The sequence below is a fragment of the Mesocricetus auratus genome, unplaced genomic scaffold (assembly GCF_017639785.1).
Source record: "Mesocricetus auratus isolate SY011 unplaced genomic scaffold, BCM_Maur_2.0 Super-Scaffold_100003, whole genome shotgun sequence".
NCBI classification, from domain to species: Eukaryota; Metazoa; Chordata; class Mammalia; order Rodentia; family Cricetidae; genus Mesocricetus; species Mesocricetus auratus.
In genome coordinates, this window is record NW_024429188.1 from 45,642,873 (window position 1) to 45,662,452 (window position 19,580).

Here is a 19,580-nt window from a genome sequence, read left to right on the forward strand (position 1 = left end):
CAAATTATAAGCAAAGAGACAAGGAGGGGCGGAGAGAATGGGCCAGGGCTGGGAGACAAAGCCCCAGATGGTGAGGCCGAGGCCGGGAAAGGCTGGAGTCCGGAATCTCAGGGCCCAGATGCCCGCTTATGCTCTTTCAAAAGGTTTCTGCCCTGCTTCTTTTCCTCTCTGCCCTCCAGCCCTTCGATAGAGCCGTGACCTTCTGTCCCTACTCGCCTACCCCAGGCCCTTTCGTGTGCCTTCAGACAAGACTGAACTCTAAATCTGTGTGCCCGCGCGGGGGGGGGGGGGGAAGAGGTCCCACAGGGCTCACTGTCAGAAATGAGATTCTTAAAGGCTTGGTCTCTAGATGCAAATAAACTCCCTTTCCCCTTAGGATACGGTACTTTTTCTGAGTCTCTACCACCCATAGCTGACACTTTTGTTGTGGTCAATGAAAGGAAGGCGTGCATTTCGTGGACAGAAAAAAGGTCTAACCGAGTGTGGACACTGGACTAGGAGCAGGCAGACTGAATTGGTCACAGAAGTGGGCACAGAGTGTGATTCTGCGGCTGGTATGCGAGTATGTGTATGCGTATGTGGGGGGGTTGCGCGCGTGCCCGTGTGTGTGTGTGCACGCGCGTGTGAAAAAGAATGCAAGAACTGTGCTTTATGGAGGTACTTGGGACAGGGCTTGTCTGGTCTCTGTCGGTGGGCCGGATGGTGACCAGGTGTGTGTAAAGGAGAGCAGGCCAGCAGCTTTTGAGAAGCGCCAACTTCCCAAGAACACCCTGGGAACGAGACTAAGCGGGCCCCTAGCATAACCGCAAGAGCCGCACATTCAGATTCATGCCATCGAGAGCGCAGCGTCCTTAAGAGCTCCCCGAAGCCCCGCCCCTTCCTGCTCTGTGGGCGTGGTATGGGGCAAGGACCCCGTCACGGAGCTTTCTATTGGTTCCAAGGAGCAGGGTTGGCCTTGCGCTCGCCTGAACAGGAGAGTAGAAAGCTCAGCGGCAGCAGAGGGAGTCTATGCGCGCTGGACAGCAGTGGGGGGTGTGTGAGGCTCGCACTGACTGCAGACACTCGGGCTCAATAGCCGGGGATTAAGGACTTGGCGACCAGGCTGCCGGGCTACCCGGCCGAGGCTTCAGAAGCGCAAATTGATGGGACTGATTTGCTCAGCAGGGTCGTACTAGTCTTTTAAGTACACAGAGAGGGGCCGGTGCTAAAGTAGAAGCTGTCGTGGGACGCGCGGCGCGGAGTCCCACTGTGGCCCGGAGGAACGGAGTCCGTGCTAGGGGGACCCAGTCGGGAGCCTGGGGATCGAGCTTGCGTTGTTGGGAGATACCCCCTCTCTTCTTCCCGGAGGCGTCAATCCCAGGACCGTCGAGGCATCGGGGCAACCACTGAACATTCTGCGAGGAGACCCTGTCGGGAAAAGGACTCGCAGTCTCAAACAGTCTGGGGGAGCCGAGCGGAATCCGGCGGGATCACTCGGGGGCGGCGAGCCCCCGTCGCGCCTCGTGCGGCGGAGAGGCCAGGGGAGAGAGTCCTCGGAGGCCGCAGCCCATGCCCGGGTTGGGGACGCCTGCCCAGTGAGTCCTCCTGGCCAGCCGGGCGCAGGAGAGCGACCCCGAGGCCGGCGGGAGGGGAGAGCTTCAAGGCCGGCGGCTGCGGAGGATGGGCGCCTGAGTGGCTCCGAGCGCTGCGCGGCACGGGCGGGCGAGGCGAGCTTTGCTGAGGAGGCGCCAGGGGATCCTGAAGTGCATCCTGCCCCCGGGAAGATGGCCCGGCCTGGGCAGCGTTGGCTCAGCAAGTGGCTTGTGGCGATGGTCGTGCTGACGCTGTGCCGGCTGGCCACGCCGCTGGCCAAGAACCTGGAGCCCGTGTCCTGGAGCTCTCTTAACCCTAAGTGAGTAACTTATCTGCTCTGGTCCCTGCGGGTGGGAGGCACTCTTTCGGGATGAGGTCGTGAACCCCTAAGTGCGTACGAGGGGGGGTTCCGTAGAAGGTGCGGCGCCCGATTTTATATCTGGCCTTTTCTAATGTTTTCTTGCGGGCAGTCGGGGCAGGGTGCAGAAGGGGGGGTGGGGGCACTTGGCTGGATTGTGACCCTTCGGTTCGGCCCTAGCTTCCTCAAGTCCCAGATCGAGTCGAGATGGTCACACCAGGAAGATTAGGACCTCTGGGCGTTCGAGAGCGCACCCGAAGGCTGGGTGGGGGCGAGTAAGCAGCCCACTCCGGGGCCCCTGGGAACGTGGTGGTTTTCACTCACAGCCACTCCAGGGGTGAGATCGACCTGAACGAGGGGGCCAGGCCAGAACACAGGTTCCTCTTTTGCTTAGGTGTCAGGGCGACTCGGGACCTAGCGCCCTGAGCGAGTGGTAGCATCTGTATCGCTTCTCCAGCTTCTCCCATTTTCATTTGTCTTTCTTCCCTGTCTGTTTGCCTCCCTGTCTTTCTCTTTGCCGTTTCTTCTTGCAACCCCCCCCTCCATTTCTCCCTGCCGGGGAGGTAGAAAGGCTGGCGCTGCTTGCAGGCTCACAAAGGCGGCGGGTGGAGAAGGGCGGAGTGGAAGAGGGTTTGTTTGAGGAGGGGGTTCCATCCAGCGCCCGTCGGGGGTCCAATTGAGCTAGGCAGCAGAGCTTCTTCGAGAGCCAGCCAGGGCTGAGAATGGTATCGGAGCTAGCGAGGGAGGTGGGTGGGCAACGTGTAAATCCTGTCCAGGCAGGTCTTACTCGACCCCCCCCCCAACACACAAACGCAAGACTGGAGACTCTTGCTTAGATTTCCCCAATGGTTTTGGGGGGCAGTGATATAAAGGAGGTCCTTTTCTTTCCTTTTCTTTCTTCTCCTTTCCCTTCCTAACTCTACCCCCTCCCATCTCTAAACAACACACACCTTTCAGGGCGGTGGCTCAGTGGTTTCTGGCTGTTGTGACCTCTGGACCCTTTTCTCTTTTGGCATCTAGGACTCAGATTGGAAGTCAGGGTCATAATCGCTCTTCCCATTTTCTGGCAGTCCAGGCAGTGTGAGGACAACACAGTTAGTGGAAAACTGGGGTGGAGGGTGACTGTTCCTTCCATGTTCCCAGATTTCTGTTTCTGGAATTTCCTCCTGTCCACTCTTGTGGGCTCTCTGCTAACTTCCTAGGTTCTTGCCTGACTTCATGCCTTGAGTCCCAGGGATGGTGCATCTCTCATCCCAAAAGTGTTTTCTCCTTGGGTTAAGGTAGGGTCCCATTACCCATTGGTGGCTAAAGGGGGGTAAGGGGGAAGGATTCTGTCTCCATACAAGGAAAGGGCCTGGCAAGGATTTCTGCCTTACTTAGGAGCAAGTTTGCTCACTGTGTCTTAACTGCTAGGGCTCCAGTTGTTCTGGGGACCCCTCTAGGCTGCTCTTAAGCCCATGGGAGAGCGTGTGAAGTGCCCAGTTCTTCTCTGTAACGATGAAGGCTGGAAATGCTCCTTAGCTAGGAGAATTGCAATCCCCCCAGGGTAGCCCATCCTAAGGGCTCATGGGAGTGACCTAATTGCTCTCTTGGGTTGAGATACCGTGCAACTCCACAGCTGGAGAAGAGCCCTCCTGCAGAGTTGAGGTTGCTGGGAGAAAGCAGATCTATGGGAGCGTCCCTCTTGCTGTGTTCTCTGCCTTTAGAGCGAGCTCTAGAGCAGTTTACAAGCTTGAGAGGGCTGTGTCCCCTGTGCTCTCGCCCTGTCCACCTCAGGCTGAGGACAGGCATCCTGGGCTGGGAATGGGACTGACTTTGGCCTCAGTAGAACCTGCCTGAATTTTATGCTGTGATTGAGTAGATTCTGGGAACAGTTTGGACTGATCCTGGTGGTCCCCACCCCCATTTCATCTATGCTCAGGGGTCTGGAATGTAGTCTCTGCGTTTTTTGGGCACCAGGTGCAGGGCAGGAGGACAGGACCCAGGCACTGCCCTCAGCTCTGGGGGCTGCCTGTGCCACCGCACCCAACCCTCAGGTTGCCACAGCTTTTCTAATAAACACTGTCTCACAGTCTGTCTTTCTGATTTCTTATGGCCGGCCTGAGTTCTCCCTCTCAAGCGGGCATTGTTGCCCTCTAACACCCTGTGAGAGTGGAGCTCACCTCCCTCTCCAGCTAGGCTTGCCTGCTCTCCCTCTTTCTCACACTCCCTCTCACTCTTAGTCACTCTCTGCCTCTTTTTCTCAAGTCCTTTTGTTTCTCGCACATGCCCGTGCCTCGCAGGCTCATTTTCTCTTATCCCTCCCCTCTTTCTCTCCTAGCTTTTTGGTCCCTCTCCTCAGCCCTGTCAGGAGCTGGCACCCCTCCCTCTAAATATCTCCCAGTGCCTATAAACCCTGCTTAATTGCTTCCTCCTTGGGAAAAAAATCAAAATAAAGACGCGACGGGGTCTGCTTCTAGGTTCCAGGGCACACTCAGCCCCAGTCCCGAGGAGCTGGAAGAGCCTGCTTAAGACTCCCAGTCTATCTGTCTCTTGAACTGCTGCTAGGGGCTGTCTGGGTGATAGGTAGTTCCTGGGTGATGGCAGCTTCTGCTGCCTGGGCCCCTCCTGGCAGATTTGCCCCAAGAGTGCCAGGTGACAAGATGAGTTTGATCCCACTAGGGGTTGGTGGAAACCAGAGTGAGTATGTTTGGGGCCTGGGGGGCATGGCTGAAATGGTCTCATGGAAGCCACCTCCCCCAGCTGCTTCCCCTCAGGAACTTGGGGCAGCCGGTAAGCCTCACACTTGAGTCCTCAGCCAAGTCCAGCTGCTGCAGTTCAGTCTTTCGGTCCCATTCTGACCCTCTACTGCCCCCCACTCAGGATCCCCCACCTCTAAGGAATGAGAATGTGTTTGAGATCATATTACAAACCTTCCCTACGATGGGGGTGGGTTAGGGGGCTCAGTTTGGCATCCAGGACCCTTGACTCCATCCAGCATGGGTGGGGCAGCTGCAGACCCCAACTCATGCTTGCCTTCTCCAAGCTGAAGTGTTGGCCCCAGCCCCCTCACAGCTGTTCTAGTTCATAGACCTGGGGAGGCCAGCCCAAGGGACTCCTTTTCCATAGTGGCCAGGGACCTGACTATTCTACTTTATGTCTGATTGGCCACAGGTGAGAGCCTGAGAGTCCTGGGAACCCAGCAGTTCCCAAAGGTTCCTATTCCCTGACCCCACCCAGGGAAGCTAGGCAAGGGCCAGCAGGGTCTATGAGGAATCTGGGGTGGGGACTGAGTTGGGGGGTTCCCTTTCTTCTCTTGGGCTCCCGGGGGCCCTCCGTTGCCTTACCAGCTTGGGTGAATGGAGATGGCTGGGCCCTGGATACTGCTTAATGTTCAGCGCTGTTTTTTGGGATTAGGGCTACATATGGGGTTAGTGGGCCAACCAGGAGGCTGCTAGTTGCCACAGGAATACCAGGTTTGAGGGCCAGATCACTCTGGGGTTATAAGGGGATCTGCAGTGGGGGCTGCTCTCCAGAAGCATCTTGAGACTGTGAACGCCCCTTCTCCCCGGTATGTTTTCGTGGTGGTGGTTAGGAGTCAGGGTGCCAGTCAGCCAGAAGTGTGAGCATTTTCATCTTGCTCCTTCTAAATGATACTGTGGTTGGCATGCTCAGTAATAGGCAGGTAGTACCTTGCTTCTTACAATGTGTTCTCATATATGATCTCATCGGGTGCTCCCAACAGCCCTGGGAAGTCGGCATTGGCCCCATTTTCCAGAGAAGGAGGCATGTGCCCAGAAAGGGGAAAGGACTTGTCTGAGGTCAGCCAGTGACTTGTTGAATCGGGCAAAGCTGTGCTGTGTGCCATTTTTTCCATGCCATCCTGCTGCAGGGAACAGCAATTCAAAACGGGGCTTGAAGGAGTCCTCTGCCGCCCCTTGATTCTCCCCTGTCCCTCCCAGGCGGGCCTGCATCTGCTGGCTGACTCAGGCCCTGCCTGTGTAGGGTAAGTAGTGCTGCAGCTTCTTCATCTACCGTTCCTGGGCTTAGCTCTGAGGGCACCCTGCACAGGTGACCCAGCCCAACTCACCGACTGGCACTCTGCCCCTCCCAGCTCTGAGTAGGAATCTCTTCCTCTTAGCAACTCCAGGGAAAGCCAGGCAGGGGGTGGACTAAACCCCAGTAGACTAGCCTTGGTCAGGTGGGACAAAGAGGCGGGCATAGTTCATGTAGGTGGGGAGAGTGACTTCCTCCAGCACTCCTGGCTTGCCCGCCTCCAACAGAGTTGTGTGTGTGCCAGGGCCCAGCTGCCGTTCCTGCCCACCCACGCCTGGGCGGGCACTGCTGGGACACGCCAGGCCTGCTCCTGCTGCCTCGGGGGCTGGGTGGATCTGGGGGAGTGAAAGAGGAGCCTTTAATTTGGGGGCTCCCCACCCTAGCAGGGATGAGAGCAGACTTGAGATTTGGCTTGGGGTCTGTCCCTCATCCGTATTAGCATCTCGGAGTGATGGGGTGAGAGCAGGCCTGGGTGGAAGTGGTGGCCACCAAACCAAAGTTGTGGCTAGAGTCTTCTACCACATCTAGACTTGCATGGCTGGGGATCAGTCCCCCCGCCATTAAACCTCTCTGCTAGAGTCTGAGGAAGAGGTTGGAGGGAGAAAGTATAGGCCCCGGACAAGAAGAGCTTTCTAGGCAGAACTGTCCCAGCTGGGAGCGCTTCCCCTGCAGTATAGGTGACATACAGAGGAGCAGAGAGGACCTCATCTGGACTAAAGGTGCAGGCATGGGAGCTGTTAGTGTCATCGTTTCAGGGCCTAAGGGGCCCCAGAGCCTGTGCCACTTTCATAGTTTCCAGTGACACTTCTAGTCAGAAAGCTTGAGGGAGAGACCTGGGCTAGGGAAGAGGGGAGAGGGCAGGCCACGAGCCTGGAGGTGAAACAGTTCCAGATGCCTTCTAAAAGTCCTTTTGCTCCCTGGGGTGACTCCCTGGGGTCTCAGGGCTATCAGAGGCAAGGGAGGGAAGGCCTTAGGTTGTCATGGCGACCTGCTTTAGGTTTCCTGCAGGGCCATGTCAATCCCCTTATTTTCTAGAAAAGGGCTTTGTCTGGGGGTGGCCCCAGGCAGGAAAGCTTGGCTTGATGATAGGGGGGACAGTCCTTTCTGAAAGGTGGTACCTAGAGAGTTTAAGTTAGAGGCCTTTTCATATTCCTCTTCTCCCACTCACAACTTGGTGAGAAAACGGGGAGACAGGCAGGGTGACCCTGGAAAGCATCACTAACACTGCCTGGCTTCAGGCTTTACTTTCCCTGGTAGCCACCCAACCTTTGTGGTGATCCCATGTGCTTTCTTGGACTTCTCATGGGCCTAAGTGAAATTGGTCCAGTTAGAGAAAGATGCCAAGAAAGTGTGGGATTGAGGTCAGGGATGCAGGCCTCATTAGAGTCCTTTCCCTTCCACACTTTAGGAGAAGGTGAGTTTTCTTCTGCCGGCTGCTATGCAAATGAGCTGATGAATATTTATGAGGTCTGTTCACTGAGGTTGGAGACACTCTGAGGGGTGTTGGGGGCAATAGTCCTTTCTTCTCCCCCTCCCCCCACCATGCAGACATCTGTTTCCTCAATGTGTCTGGGTTCAAAGTAGAACCCCAAGTGGCTAAAAGCCCTGTTCAGTCGTGGGCTCCGGAGTCTGGGTAGCTAGCAATGAAAGAGTGTACCAGAGCAGACACATTTCTCTGAGAAAGCTGGGGCCCAGTGGTTAGAAGTGAGCCGGCCGCTCTCCCATGTTCATGTCATCTGGGGCGCTACACTCATGTCGTGCTGAGGTGCAGCTGTGTAAGGATCAGACACTGTTGGAGTCCTGTTAGAGCCCTAGGGATTTAAGCGACTTTCCTCAATGGGAGCATTTCTCTGATCGTTCATTTCTTCATATGAAGGGTCTAGGCTTGGTCTCTAGGATTCCTTTGTGCTCTGAAATGTTAAAAATGGCCTATTCTTGCCACCTGGGGAGAGTCAGAGGAAAGTGAAAAATGCCCCAGAATTAGAGAAGCTTTGGTGCAACTTGTGGGCTTTGGGATGAGGGCGTTCCGTGTCAGATGTTTACTTGGGCCTCCATGTCCTGTTTGCTGACTCTCTATCTGCTATAGAGGTAGAGACCAAAGGACAAAGTGTCCCAAAGTACAAGTGTCCTGTACATCAAGATGGCACCTGTGGGCTTTGTAGAACATCCCAGAACGTGGAAGGAGGGCTGCTTTTGTGTTTCTTTTCCCATCTGCTTCAGCCACTTAGTCATATCCCCACCTTGCCTAGCGAGGTGTCAGGGCAAGGGCACACATTTGACAATGGGAAGGCATCTGCCCAGAGCGCTCAGTGTGTGTGTCTCCACTGTGTTGTGACTCTCAGCAAATGGAACTACACCTGTGAACTGGGGGTCTGCACCAACACACCGGATGGCACTCTTTATTCTTTGTATGCATCACCTTTAGCGCCCCGTTGTTCTTTCTGCTGGAGGGTCTATCACCAAGGGGATGAAACTCCCATGCTTGTCCTGGCTCTTGAGGAATTTCCATCTAGCCCTAGATATCGTTTCCACCTCCTTGGACACTCTCACTCTTTCCTGAGTCATCAGCAAGCCTGGGTTCTGTCCACTGTTGCTATGTACTGACATTTTATCATTTCCCTAGCATCCACCTCATCCTGATCTGTGTATGAAACCGTCTCAGAGCATCACGGTAATATGGTCAGATGGCCTGTCTTCCTCTTGATGCCTTCCACCCTAACCTATGTGAAGCACCGTCTTGTAACCTACAGATAGCCTGAAGCTGTCTATGGCTAGAGTGTAGGCTGTTTACTTTTTGGAACCAAACCAGATAATCAAGCCCATGAGAGTCAAATTGTATCTTCTTTTCCTAGACCTTGCCTAAGAAACCACAGAACTTAATGTTGCTATCTGATCTCCTGCCTGTTGGCGGACTATTTCAAAGAAGGATTCAATGTTCTTGAGTACCTACTACATTCTAGGTGCTCAGCCACCCCCCAATCCTAGGAGTTAGGGGCCCTAGTTTATAAGTGAAGAAACAGAAGTTCAAAGAGACAGTGTAGCTGATCCAAGACTAAGAAGCTCCTATGGGCCTAGCTTTGGAATTTGATTCCAACATGTGTTCTTTCTCTTTGCTCTCAGCTTCTGCCTGCATAAGGTGAGAAATGGCCAACAGAGCTTTGTGTCTTCACTGTGCTTTCCAGATTAGACAGCGGGATCTGTGGTAGCTGCAGTGTAGAGGTTAGCTTACAGGTGTGTGGGCTTCCTAATGTCCTGTCCAATACCTGTTGGCCTTGGCAGGAGTACCCTTTCTTACTTCCCTTAGACATCTTAAGAGTGAGAGACTGGTCAAGTTTGAGGATTTAGGCTCTTGGGGTGGGGGTGGGTGCATCTCCAGAATGATATTATAGAGCCGCTCCTAACAAGAGCTGGTGGCCGTCAGATCCTGGCTCTATTGCTCCTATCTCCCCATCATGCCCAAGATTACCAAGATGGGGGGCAGGTTCCAGGCAGGCTGAGCTCCCCTAGCCTTTGGCTGGGAGCTGCGGGGGTGGTGGCTAAGACATGTGTGGGCTTGCTATCTCTCTCTCTCTCTCTCTCTCTCTCTCTCTCTCTCTCTCTGTGTGAGTGTGAGTGTGTGAGTGTGTGTGTGTGTGTGTAAATAGCAGCAATAGTCTTTGAAGGAATGTGAGTGTGTTGGGAAGTATGGGGAACAGGGCACCACCTCCAGGCAGCCTGGGCCTGATACATTGGTACCTGGCCCATTTGGCCACGTCAGCCCCCCCTGCGGAAATGCCCCATTAGGACAAAGGGCTCCCCTAGCCAGGCATTGCCCCACCCTGCAAAGCACTGAAAGCCTGGCAGCCTTGCCTATGGGCCACCCCTTCCACACCCTGCTGGCAGTATGGTGTGCCCCCCCCCCCCCCGCCCAGCCTAAGGATAGAGGAAGGGCAGAAGGCTGATTTGATATCTCCACCCAGTAGGACTGGTCTGGCCTTCATTGTCATAAGCCCTGGTTCGGGGATAGCTAGAGATCCCAACCTTGAGTTGACCATTTTCTCTCTTCTCGGCAGGTTCCTAAGTGGGAAGGGCTTGGTGATCTACCCGAAGATTGGAGACAAGCTGGACATCATCTGCCCCCGAGCAGAAGCAGGGCGGCCCTACGAGTACTACAAGCTGTACCTGGTGCGGCCAGAGCAGGCAGCTGCTTGCAGCACTGTGCTTGATCCCAATGTACTGGTCACTTGCAACAAGCCACAGCAGGAAATCCGCTTTACCATTAAGTTCCAGGAGTTCAGCCCCAACTACATGGGCCTAGAGTTCAAAAAGTATCACGATTACTACATTACATGTGAGTCCCCACCCACCCATCGCTGGCTCTGTCAGTAGGCTCAGCTCTGCCTTCCCGCAGCCTCCTTGCCTATGGGCTAGCGGTGGCAGCTTCCGAGTGGTACGGGGATGTCACCTGCACTCACTTACAGCGCTACCTGACCTGATCCCCTTTGAAGACTAGCGTGCCCTCCTGAAAACCTGGCCTTGGAATTCTGGCCCCAACATTCAGCACACGGCAGCTTGCCTCCGCTCCAGGGCATTCATAGGAAAGGCTTCCTAGCCGTGTTGCTTTCTTTTTCTCTCTTGGGAATGGCAGGGTTGGCAAAATCCTTCGAGATCAGCCAGCTGTTCTGCTTTTTTTTGGGGGGGGTGCTAGGGCCCCAAGAGGTGAATAGGGTAATGTGTGACTAACATGTGTGAGGCCCTGTCTCAATCTTTAGCCACTGCCCTCTTCCTCTGACCCCCCAAAGAGGTATTTTGGCATTTTGCCTCATGTCATACAAGGAATTGATGGGACAAGATGGAGACTTTAACCTGACTCTCTTCACACTCAGCTAGGATCCCCTCCTATGTAGGAAAGAAAACCCCTAGTGGTGCCATTTCCATTTGTTTTGTTCTGAGCAGCATCTCCCAATGAGAAGGTCCACCTTAGTATTACCCCAGGACCAAGGCCTGGCCACAAGGAGTGGTGCCCTTAGCGGAGGGGCTCATGGGACTGGCAGGGCTGAGTTCCTTACTATTGGGAGGAAGGTGGAAGGATTTGTGGTGGGTAGGTAGACGCTGTTAGACATGCACCACTCCTAATGGCTGTTCTTGGCACTCTCTCTCTCTCTCTTGCTGATACTGTCAAAAAAGAAGAAAAAGATACACTGAACACTTCAGTTTCTGATTTCTTGGGTCTTTTCCTGCAGCAACATCCAATGGGAGCCTGGAAGGGCTGGAGAACCGGGAAGGAGGTGTGTGCCGCACACGCACTATGAAGATTGTTATGAAGGTTGGGCAAGGTGAGTGACTGCTTAGGCCTTTGGTATTGGCAGCAGGTTGGGGTGTGTCAGTACTGGGGAAGCGGTCAGAACGTTAGAGAGGCAGAGCTGTAATATTCGGGTCAGACCGAGCCCACCCAAGGGAATCGAGGGCAAACACATCCATGCTGCAGTCCTCCCTCATCTGTCTTCTCTCTGCCCGCAGATCCAAACGCCGTGACCCCTGAGCAGCTGACTACCAGCCGGCCAAGCAAGGAATCAGACAACACCGTCAAGACAGCCACACAGGCCCCTGGCCGGGGATCCCAGGGTGACTCTGATGGCAAGCATGGTGAGTATATGTCGCTATTCTGCAGAGAGCATTTCTCAGACACCCTCTTGGTCTGTGGCGTATCTGAAGAAGTTCCTGCTGCCCTTCCCTCCCCGAGACTTGTACATCTGTGGTGAAAGTGGGTGGCAGCAGGGACACAGATAGTCTCTTCAGCTGCAGCGTCGTTTGCTGCCGTTACGCTGGCTGCATCATCTTGCACTGGCTGACGACCGATCCCCTTCCCTTTCCTCAGAGACTGTGAACCAGGAAGAGAAGAGTGGCCCGGGCGCAAGTGGTGGCGGCAGCGGGGACTCCGACAGCTTCTTTAACTCCAAGGTAGCATTGTTCGCAGCTGTGGGTGCTGGCTGTGTCATCTTCCTGCTCATCATCATCTTCCTGACAGTCCTACTACTCAAGCTACGCAAGCGGCATCGCAAGCATACACAGCAGCGGGCGGCTGCCCTCTCACTCAGTACCCTAGCCAGCCCCAAAGGGGGTAGTGGTACAGCAGGCACTGAGCCCAGCGACATCATCATCCCCTTACGGACTACAGAGAACAACTACTGTCCCCACTATGAGAAGGTGAGTGGGGACTACGGGCATCCTGTCTACATCGTCCAGGAGATGCCACCTCAGAGCCCGGCGAACATCTACTACAAGGTCTGAAGGCCCGGCATGGCCTCAGGCTCCACAGGACACATGGCCTGGACTGGCCTCTCCTTTCTCCCCCACACCTCTCCCCTTGCCAGCTGTGCCCACCTTTGTATTTAGTTTTGTAGTTTCTTGGCTTTTATAATCCCCCATTTTTCCTGCCCCCTGGGCTTCGGAGGGGGGTGCTTGTGCCCCCAACCCCCATGCTCTTGTGCCTTCCCCCTCTGGCCAGGCCTCTGGGCTCTGTGGGGGCGCCCTTTCTTGGAGGGCAGGGTTGGACACTGATGGACTGCCGGCAGCGAGACGGCCCCCTGGCCCTGCCCCCTCCTCATCCCCTTTACCCATCCCCAGGACTGCTTGTCCACTGTCATCACTGTTTTTAATGCTTTTGTGTTCAATTTGTTTTTAGCTGTCAACTCATTTTCATCTGTTTTATGGAAAAAATGTACAAGGCAGCCCCTCCCCAGGTTTTCTGAGCCTGGCATGACCCAGTATAGGAGGGCCTCGGGCAGGATGTGGCCAGCCAAGAAGCATAGGATTGCATTTCTTTTATAGACTCCTCAGTATTTCAGGGGAGTGGGGGCGGGCACACCAGGGCTGTTTCTGCCTGTAAGGGAAGAGGAGAGAGCCACTAGGCAAGGTATCCCACCCTCCTTTTCTGACCCTCGTAATACAGTGCTGTTCCTAGCGGTGGGGTAGTGCCTACCACCCTTCTACCAAAAAAAATCCCTTCCTTGTGGGATTCTTGGGCATCTCCTGCCTCCTTCACTCTCACGGTAATTAATGTCTTAATTGGCTGTTGCCTGGGGAACAGGAGAGCTGCTGCAGGCAGATGACCTCATGGGGGGTGGAGGGAGGTGAGGTGCCCAGGTGGCTATTTGCCCTGCAGAGCTGGGAGTTTCCCCCCACCACCCTGTTCCCTCCTCACCTTCGGCATCTATGGTTTTGTGGGGGAAACGGAGGTCCAAGGTGGAGATGTAAGCGGCTGTGAGGCCAGGTGGCCAGCTCCCTCTCTGGGCTCCAGTACGAGAAAGCACACACACACCCCCACTCACTCAGTTTGGCTCCCACCACCCCCCCTCTAGTTTTTGAGCTGGGGCCTGGAAAGAGGAAGAGGCTGCTTGGGGCTGGGCCAGCCTGCGGTGCACTTTGACCCCAGCCCCTCGCTAGCATGGCTGCTAATAGACTGCCACTCAAGTGCGCCTTGCAGGCGCTCCCAGGGCCGCCATGGAGGGAGCTGGGCTTTCTACCACCCACGTCCACACTGCCTCCTGGCCAGCTGCCCACCCCAGTGCCAGGTGGGAGAGGGAGCAAAGCAGCCAGCCCCTTCCAGGTGGCAGTCGGAAGGGATTTTTGTTTTTTTGTTTCTGTTGCCATTTGTGTAAATACTAGTCTTTTTTGGAAGAAATAATGTAAAGATGTTTTGTATAAACTCTGAATTATTTTCTTGTTGCTTTTTTCTTAGAAAAAAAATGAGAACTAAAAAAAAATTAACCACATGGAGAAATGAGTGTGAACTAGCGTCGTGGTATCAGGGAATGAAGTGTGATCGTGTGTGTGTGTGTGTGTGTGTGTGTGTGTGTGTGTGTGTGTGTGTGCAGCTGCATGCCTCTGCCTCACCGCAGGTGAGCGGGCCAGCTGGCTGTCCTGTGAGGCAAGGTGTTTCAGGTGCCCATGCTCTTCCTGCTGCTTTCCGCCTCCCGAGTGTCCCTGCCTCCTTGTTCTGCTGTCATGGTGCCCAAGTCCATCCCTCCACCCTGTCTATCTGTCACCTCTGGGGCACAGACCATAGGCATCTGCCCAGTCTGGCACCAGGCTCAGCCAGAAAGGGTTGATGGGGAGGGGGTGTTCCCATGGGGAACTCGGATGTGTCTGCAGGTACTGTCACCAGCTGGTTGGGGCTAAATGTGGAGCCCGCTGGCAGGCCCAACCCTGTCCTGCCCCAAGATGCCTGGAACTGGAGAGAAACAATGTCAGAAGATGACCCACTGGGTACTAGGGTGACTTTAGACTGCCCATTTCACCTCTCAGCCAAAACGAGTCTTTTCCTGTCTTCACAATGGGGCCACATCAGAGGTGCCACCGTGCTATACTTGAAGGCTTGTGGCTGGCAGTGGAGGCTCTGAAGGTAGAGCAGCCCTGGATGCTTGGGCCTCCCTTCCACAGGCAGATGAGTAACCAACTTGTTCCGGTCAGAGAGTGTATGGTAAGGGCCCTAAACAGAGCTTGGCCTCCATCCTATGACAAGAGGTGTAGACTGGCAGGGCCCAGAGCCGCCAGCAGGCTTTGTCAAGGGGATGCCTCTGGCAGTGGCTAAGACAGGTATCAGGGAGGAGGACAAGTGAGATCCCACCAGCTAAAATTGGGTAAGAAGGTGACAGAGGAAAGGAGGAGGGCGAGGAAGGGATCCAGAGCCGGAAGCCTAGTGGCGCAGACACAGAAAGGCCCGGCATCTGGGCAAGTGGCGAGCACACAGACAAGGAAAGGGGAGGAGGGCCTTGAGGCTGTGGGGCTTGCCAGAGGAGGGAAAAGAGGCTGGGCTAGAATAGGGCTGGGCCAGCCTGGGGTGCTGCTGGAGCCAGCTGGGGCAGAGTCTGTTTATTTGGTTTCTCATTAACCAAAGGAAGTGCTTGGATCAGATCAGGCCTCTGCTATTTGACTGCTTGCCCAGAGTGGGGCCCAGCCTGGGCCGAGGGTCTCTGACCAGGGCCAGCTCTGAGCAGATTAGTGTCTCTGCCTGACCTCAGGTCGGGTGAGCCTTACCTGGGCTTCCCCAACAGAGTGTCCTTTAGCAATCGCCTGATCTGGCCCAGAGTGTCAGTTGCCTTTGCCCCAGTATGATGGGGTGGGGCAGGGATGGAGGCTAGGATCCTGGAGTTAAGATATGGAGATAAAAAGAAAAACTAGCAGTTGACCAAGGGAAGTCTGGGCAGTCTACCCAAAGCCCAGAAAGCTCGTTTCCAGCCATGAGTGCTGTGGCTCGTAACGCCTTGGTTCACCGCGTGGTATAGTGTCCTTCACCAGGACCCCACCTGGCACTCTGAGCTGCAGAAGATACCCTGTGAAGGTGGCAGGTAAGGAAATGACTTGCTTTATATTTGACTGAGGGCACTGAAACCCTCCAAGGTGCTGTAACTCAGTCAAAGTGTCCACCAGGTAAAAGGGCATAAGGACCCAAACAGAAGTTCCCTGAGAGTGAAACATGTGACTCCACTGCTACCCACTCCCCCATTACCCTCTGGTCTTCCTGCAGGCCTTGAGTGGCAGGAGTCCTCACCCATCTCCATTACCCTCTTGTCTGGTCAGGGAAGGACCTGGCCTAGCTAGCTGGAGGCAAAAGGGGTGGTCCTCCCATGGTAGAGCTCCAGAGGAGCCCCGCCCTCTACTTTCTTTCCTGTCACAGCTGGACCCAAGCTCCTGGTGAGTCAGGGTTAGAGATGCTTCCCAGGTGAGGGTGTGGCTGCCTGGCTTCCTCTGCAAGCAGAACCCAATTGACCTATGAAACTGAACTGAGCAGGTGCTACCCAGGCCTTGGTTCCCCCGAAAGGGCCAAGCTTTGTAGAACTTGAAGGCCAAAGCTCCTTTGAACTTGTTGACATCCAGTCAATTTGAAAATCCTCGGTAGCGTTCCCAGTGTTTGTGGGATGTGGATGGCCTGGTAACCTCTAAGCTGGGGCATAAAAATAAGTCCAAACATCAAAGGAGGGTTGCGACCCACTTGGGGATGTCCTAGATTGGACCCTGCTAAGCAAGTGGCCCTCTGGCCAGCTGGCATCAATCACTCTTGGAAATCAAGCTCACCCACCTGTTTGCCTGGCTTCCTGTCCTGCTTGGACATGTCACAATCCTAGGGACACCCCAGCTCAGTCAGCCTGAGGACTGTCCTTGTCCATCTGCTGCTGGTGTCCTGTGCAGCTGGCAATCAGATCAGGGGGACCAGGGTCCCAGTTGGTACTTGTTATGTTGGCTCCCTCTTTGGGAAACAGCTAAGAGGCAATCCAGCAACTACCCAAGATAAGGGTCACAGAGCCCCAAATGAAAGTAATCGAAGGGCATGGGGGAGAAAATAATTGTAGGTTCTGTTTCCAATGCTTGATTGCTCAGCTGGCAATGAAAAAGGGAAGAGGAAATGCTGGAGGTTGTGGGGAATAAGGAATTTATGAAGGTCTATGGGAAGGCGAGAGGACTTTGCCATTGGTTTTTTGATCCAGAGGAAAGAATTCCAGGCATGTGAGCCACTGGACACTTGACCTGTCCCTGCTCTGCCATGACTCCTTTTGACCAGGGCTCTGCCTTTTTTGTATTAATTTCCCTCTCTGATAAGGTAGAGGTAGTATTACATTTGTTCTTTTTCTTAAAACAATTACAGCGATAAACAAAGTAAGTGAGGTTCCTGATCCTAGGCATCCCGTGTTCTAGAAAAGTCTTTTAGTGCTTGACTGAATTAGTTCAGCTCACCTGGCTGATGGGAATGTGAGAGGCAAATTAAACATATGCAGATTCAATTCCGGGATTCTAACCTCAGTCTTTCATTCATGCATATATTTTTCCCCAACAAATGCTGAATACACAGCGCATTGCTGCTTCTCCGGTGAGCAGTGTAAGGAGAGTTTGCCTTCCCTTGGTGCTCTACGTGCAGTTTTCATCGTAGCTGAGCAAAGCTGGCCTCTTGCAAGGTTCCTAGGATGTGCTTTCATACTAGTGTGCTTCATCCAACGCGCCTCCCCTGTTACAGCCCCAAACGCTTCGATGGCCTGTAGGAAGGAGTTGCCCAGCCTGCCTTTCCCAGCAGCCACATGGCTGAAGGTGGTGGGGAGGAGCTGGCTTCTGAGGAATTGCCCATTCTCTGTCCAGATCCCTAGGGAAAGGGTCCATGTGATGATTCCAGGTCAGGAGAAACAAGGGATGACATTGACTGAATTTTAGCATCTTCCTGTTAATCTTCTTTCTAGACCAAAACAACTGAAGCCCGGAGACTAGAAGACTCTTCCTGTGGGCACACAAGGGCTCACTTCTTACATTGGAGGCGGAGACAGAGATGGGTGGAGGGGAAGGAGGGGAAGAGGACACCAGACAGAGGGGGCAGGTGTGCACATCAGGGGACTGGGAGGGGTTGAGCCTACCACATCTACATATGTGTAATGTTTATATTGACAAACTGGGTAAGTTTGTTCAAGGTGATTACCTGAACAAATATGGCCCTGGGAGACTTAATCCTGGTTCAAAGCTGCCTTAAAAAGTGCACTAACAGTGTGCATTTCTCCCTGGGGGCCGCTCTTCAGGGGCACCTCACACAGCTCTGAAGCAATTCATCAGCATAACAGCTTGACAACATCTGTAAAGGCCTTCGACCGACTGGTTTGTGGCAGACTCTGAGTCAGACAATCCCATGGCTCAGCAGAGGCTTAACCATCCAGTGGCCTCCGGCTCCGCTCCCCAGGATACTGAGAACTGCTGTCCAGCCTCCTGGAGCACACCTCCGGCCAGGCTCCCTCCATCCCCCTACCAGGCTGCCTGGGCCTTTCTGGCCAGTCTGACAGTTAGCTGTCCCTGCCCTGTCTTCAGTCCCCGGCACACACTAATAGCCATGGCAGTAACATGCTTTCACATGCAAATTGCTATGGAATTCTCAGCCCCTGCCGGTGCCCCAGCCCCCAAGGCCTCCCCCTGGGCAGATTCAGAGAAGAGAATGGAATCTTTCAAGCTGTTAGGGCATTTTGAGACCTTGGAGTCCAGCCCCCTTGTTAGATGGATGGGAAAACTGAGGCCCAGAGAGGGGGGCAGGAACTGCCCCAGTCACGCAGAGAGTTCACCGGACTGGCCCGCACCCAGGTCTCCCGACTTCCAGTCCATTGCCTCTTCAACACCCACCAGACTCCCCCCCCATCTGGCTTGCTTACTATGGGCCCAGGGATCCCTCTCTTTGGCACCATAGTTTCTCCTAGGCACCCCTCGGTGGGGCCTGGGAGTGTGAAATCTGGAAAGAAAAGGCCAGAGGTGTCTGTGACTTAGGGCATTGCCCAAGAAAGGGAGCTATTCTCCTTTGAAACAGGCAACAGGAGGGTTTGATAGCTGGTCTCTTTGCTTCCCGTTCTCTGATCCAGGCCAAACTACTCCTCCCCTAGCCCGGAAGGCTCGCTGAGCCCCCAGCAAGACTGCTCCAGCCCGGGGCCTCTGTGGCCTCCACAGGTGTGTGCATTTTCACTGCTCCAGTGAGCTCCTACCAGCAAGGCTGGGCGGGGGTTAGGTCCTGAGAACTCTGGTTCCAGCTGAGGTATGGAAAAAGGAAAAAGAAAAGTCTCTCTTTCTTCAGTTCAGTTGAACACGGTGGAGGAATTTTCTGAGACGAACTTTACAAGGAAATACAAATGAATACCAAAGGAGGAAAAGAGAAGAAGGTCCTTGTCCATCTCTGCTTACTTTCCAATGTCAGTCACCCCTCCACTCCTCAGCATGGTTTACAGGGCCCTGGGTGACCTAGACCTTTCCTTGTCTTTAGCATCTCTCCTCCACCCTAACCCTCCCTACACGCACACAGCTGCACTTAAGATAGGTGCCAACCTACCCACGGCACCTAATCTTAAATCGCTATGCTTCCCGCAGCCAGAAGTCCCTGGCCCTTGGCCTGAAAAGTTCCCACCGATCTTTCAGGGCCGTGTCTGACCCCCCCTGAAAGCCAGGCTTGTCCTCTTCTCCTATGTCACAGCACTTCTGCTTCCGTGGCTGTCAGCGCCTACGTCTGCCTATGCTAGATGGTGAGCTTCTAGAGGGCCGGAACCTGCTTCCAACTTCTTCTCACCTTGAGCGATACTCAGCATACAGCTCGGTGTAAAGGCAATGTCAATAAACCTTTGAAATATTGATTCAATCGAAGGGCTTGGCTGGGCTGGGGCAGTCATCCCTGGGCCCTGTTCCTGCCCTCCATTGCTCTCATTACTGTCCAGCCAATCCAGGGATGCAGTGTCCCATTATATTACCCTGCAATAAACACTAACATTTATTGAATACTTAGGATGGGCCAGGCACCTTGCTCAACCCTGCATGTTATTCCTTCATTGACACCTCCTGTTGTACTGATGTCTCCTTGAGGTCCCTATCTGAGACAGGACTATGATTTGCCTGTTTTATGGTTGAGGAAATGGAGAGTCAGAGAGGGAAAGTACCCTGCTCTCAGGAGCATGGCTAGAAAGTCACAGCATGGGTTTCAACCCACGAGACCTGAAGCCAGAGTCCAAATTTTAGACTAGTGAAGCAAAATGCTGTTATCAGCTTGATGGGGGCTAGGCTCAAGGGCCCAGACCTTTGATTGTGGCCATATGGTTACAGAAGCAGTGTGGTGTGGTAGTTAAGAGTCCAATGT

The 19,580-nt window shown here is 54.2% G+C and overlaps 1 protein-coding gene across 2 annotated transcripts; it reads left to right on the forward strand.

Annotated features, from left to right (window-relative positions):
* Positions 1-980: 980 nt before the first annotated feature.
* On the forward strand, positions 981-13,664 carry Efnb1 (ephrin B1). Of its 2 annotated transcripts, none has more exons than XM_005081154.4 (5): positions 981-1,891; positions 10,018-10,295; positions 11,188-11,280; positions 11,465-11,590; positions 11,823-13,664. In XM_005081154.4, the coding sequence occupies exons 1-5, from the start codon at positions 1,764-1,766 to the stop codon at positions 12,233-12,235; spliced, it is 1,038 nt and encodes a 345-aa protein (XP_005081211.1). In that variant the 5' UTR covers positions 981-1,763; the 3' UTR covers positions 12,236-13,664. The 2 variants fall into 2 exon arrangements, with proteins under 2 accessions (XP_005081211.1, XP_040600171.1); XM_040744237.1 differs by lacking the exon at positions 981-1,891 and adding an exon at positions 5,770-5,915.
* The last annotated feature ends 5,916 nt before the right edge of the window (positions 13,665-19,580 follow it).

Coding starts and splice junctions, on each gene's coding strand:
- Efnb1 (XM_040744237.1), top strand. CDS start 5,785: ATGCCATCCTGCTGCAGGGAACAGCAATTCAAAACGGGGCTTGAAGGA. Junction 5,916..10,017: donor TCAGGCCCTGCCTGTGTAGG/GTAAGTAGTGCT, acceptor TCTTCTCGGCAG/GTTCCTAAGTGGGAAGGGCT. Junction 10,296..11,187: donor TCACGATTACTACATTACAT/GTGAGTCCCCAC, acceptor CTTTTCCTGCAG/CAACATCCAATGGGAGCCTG.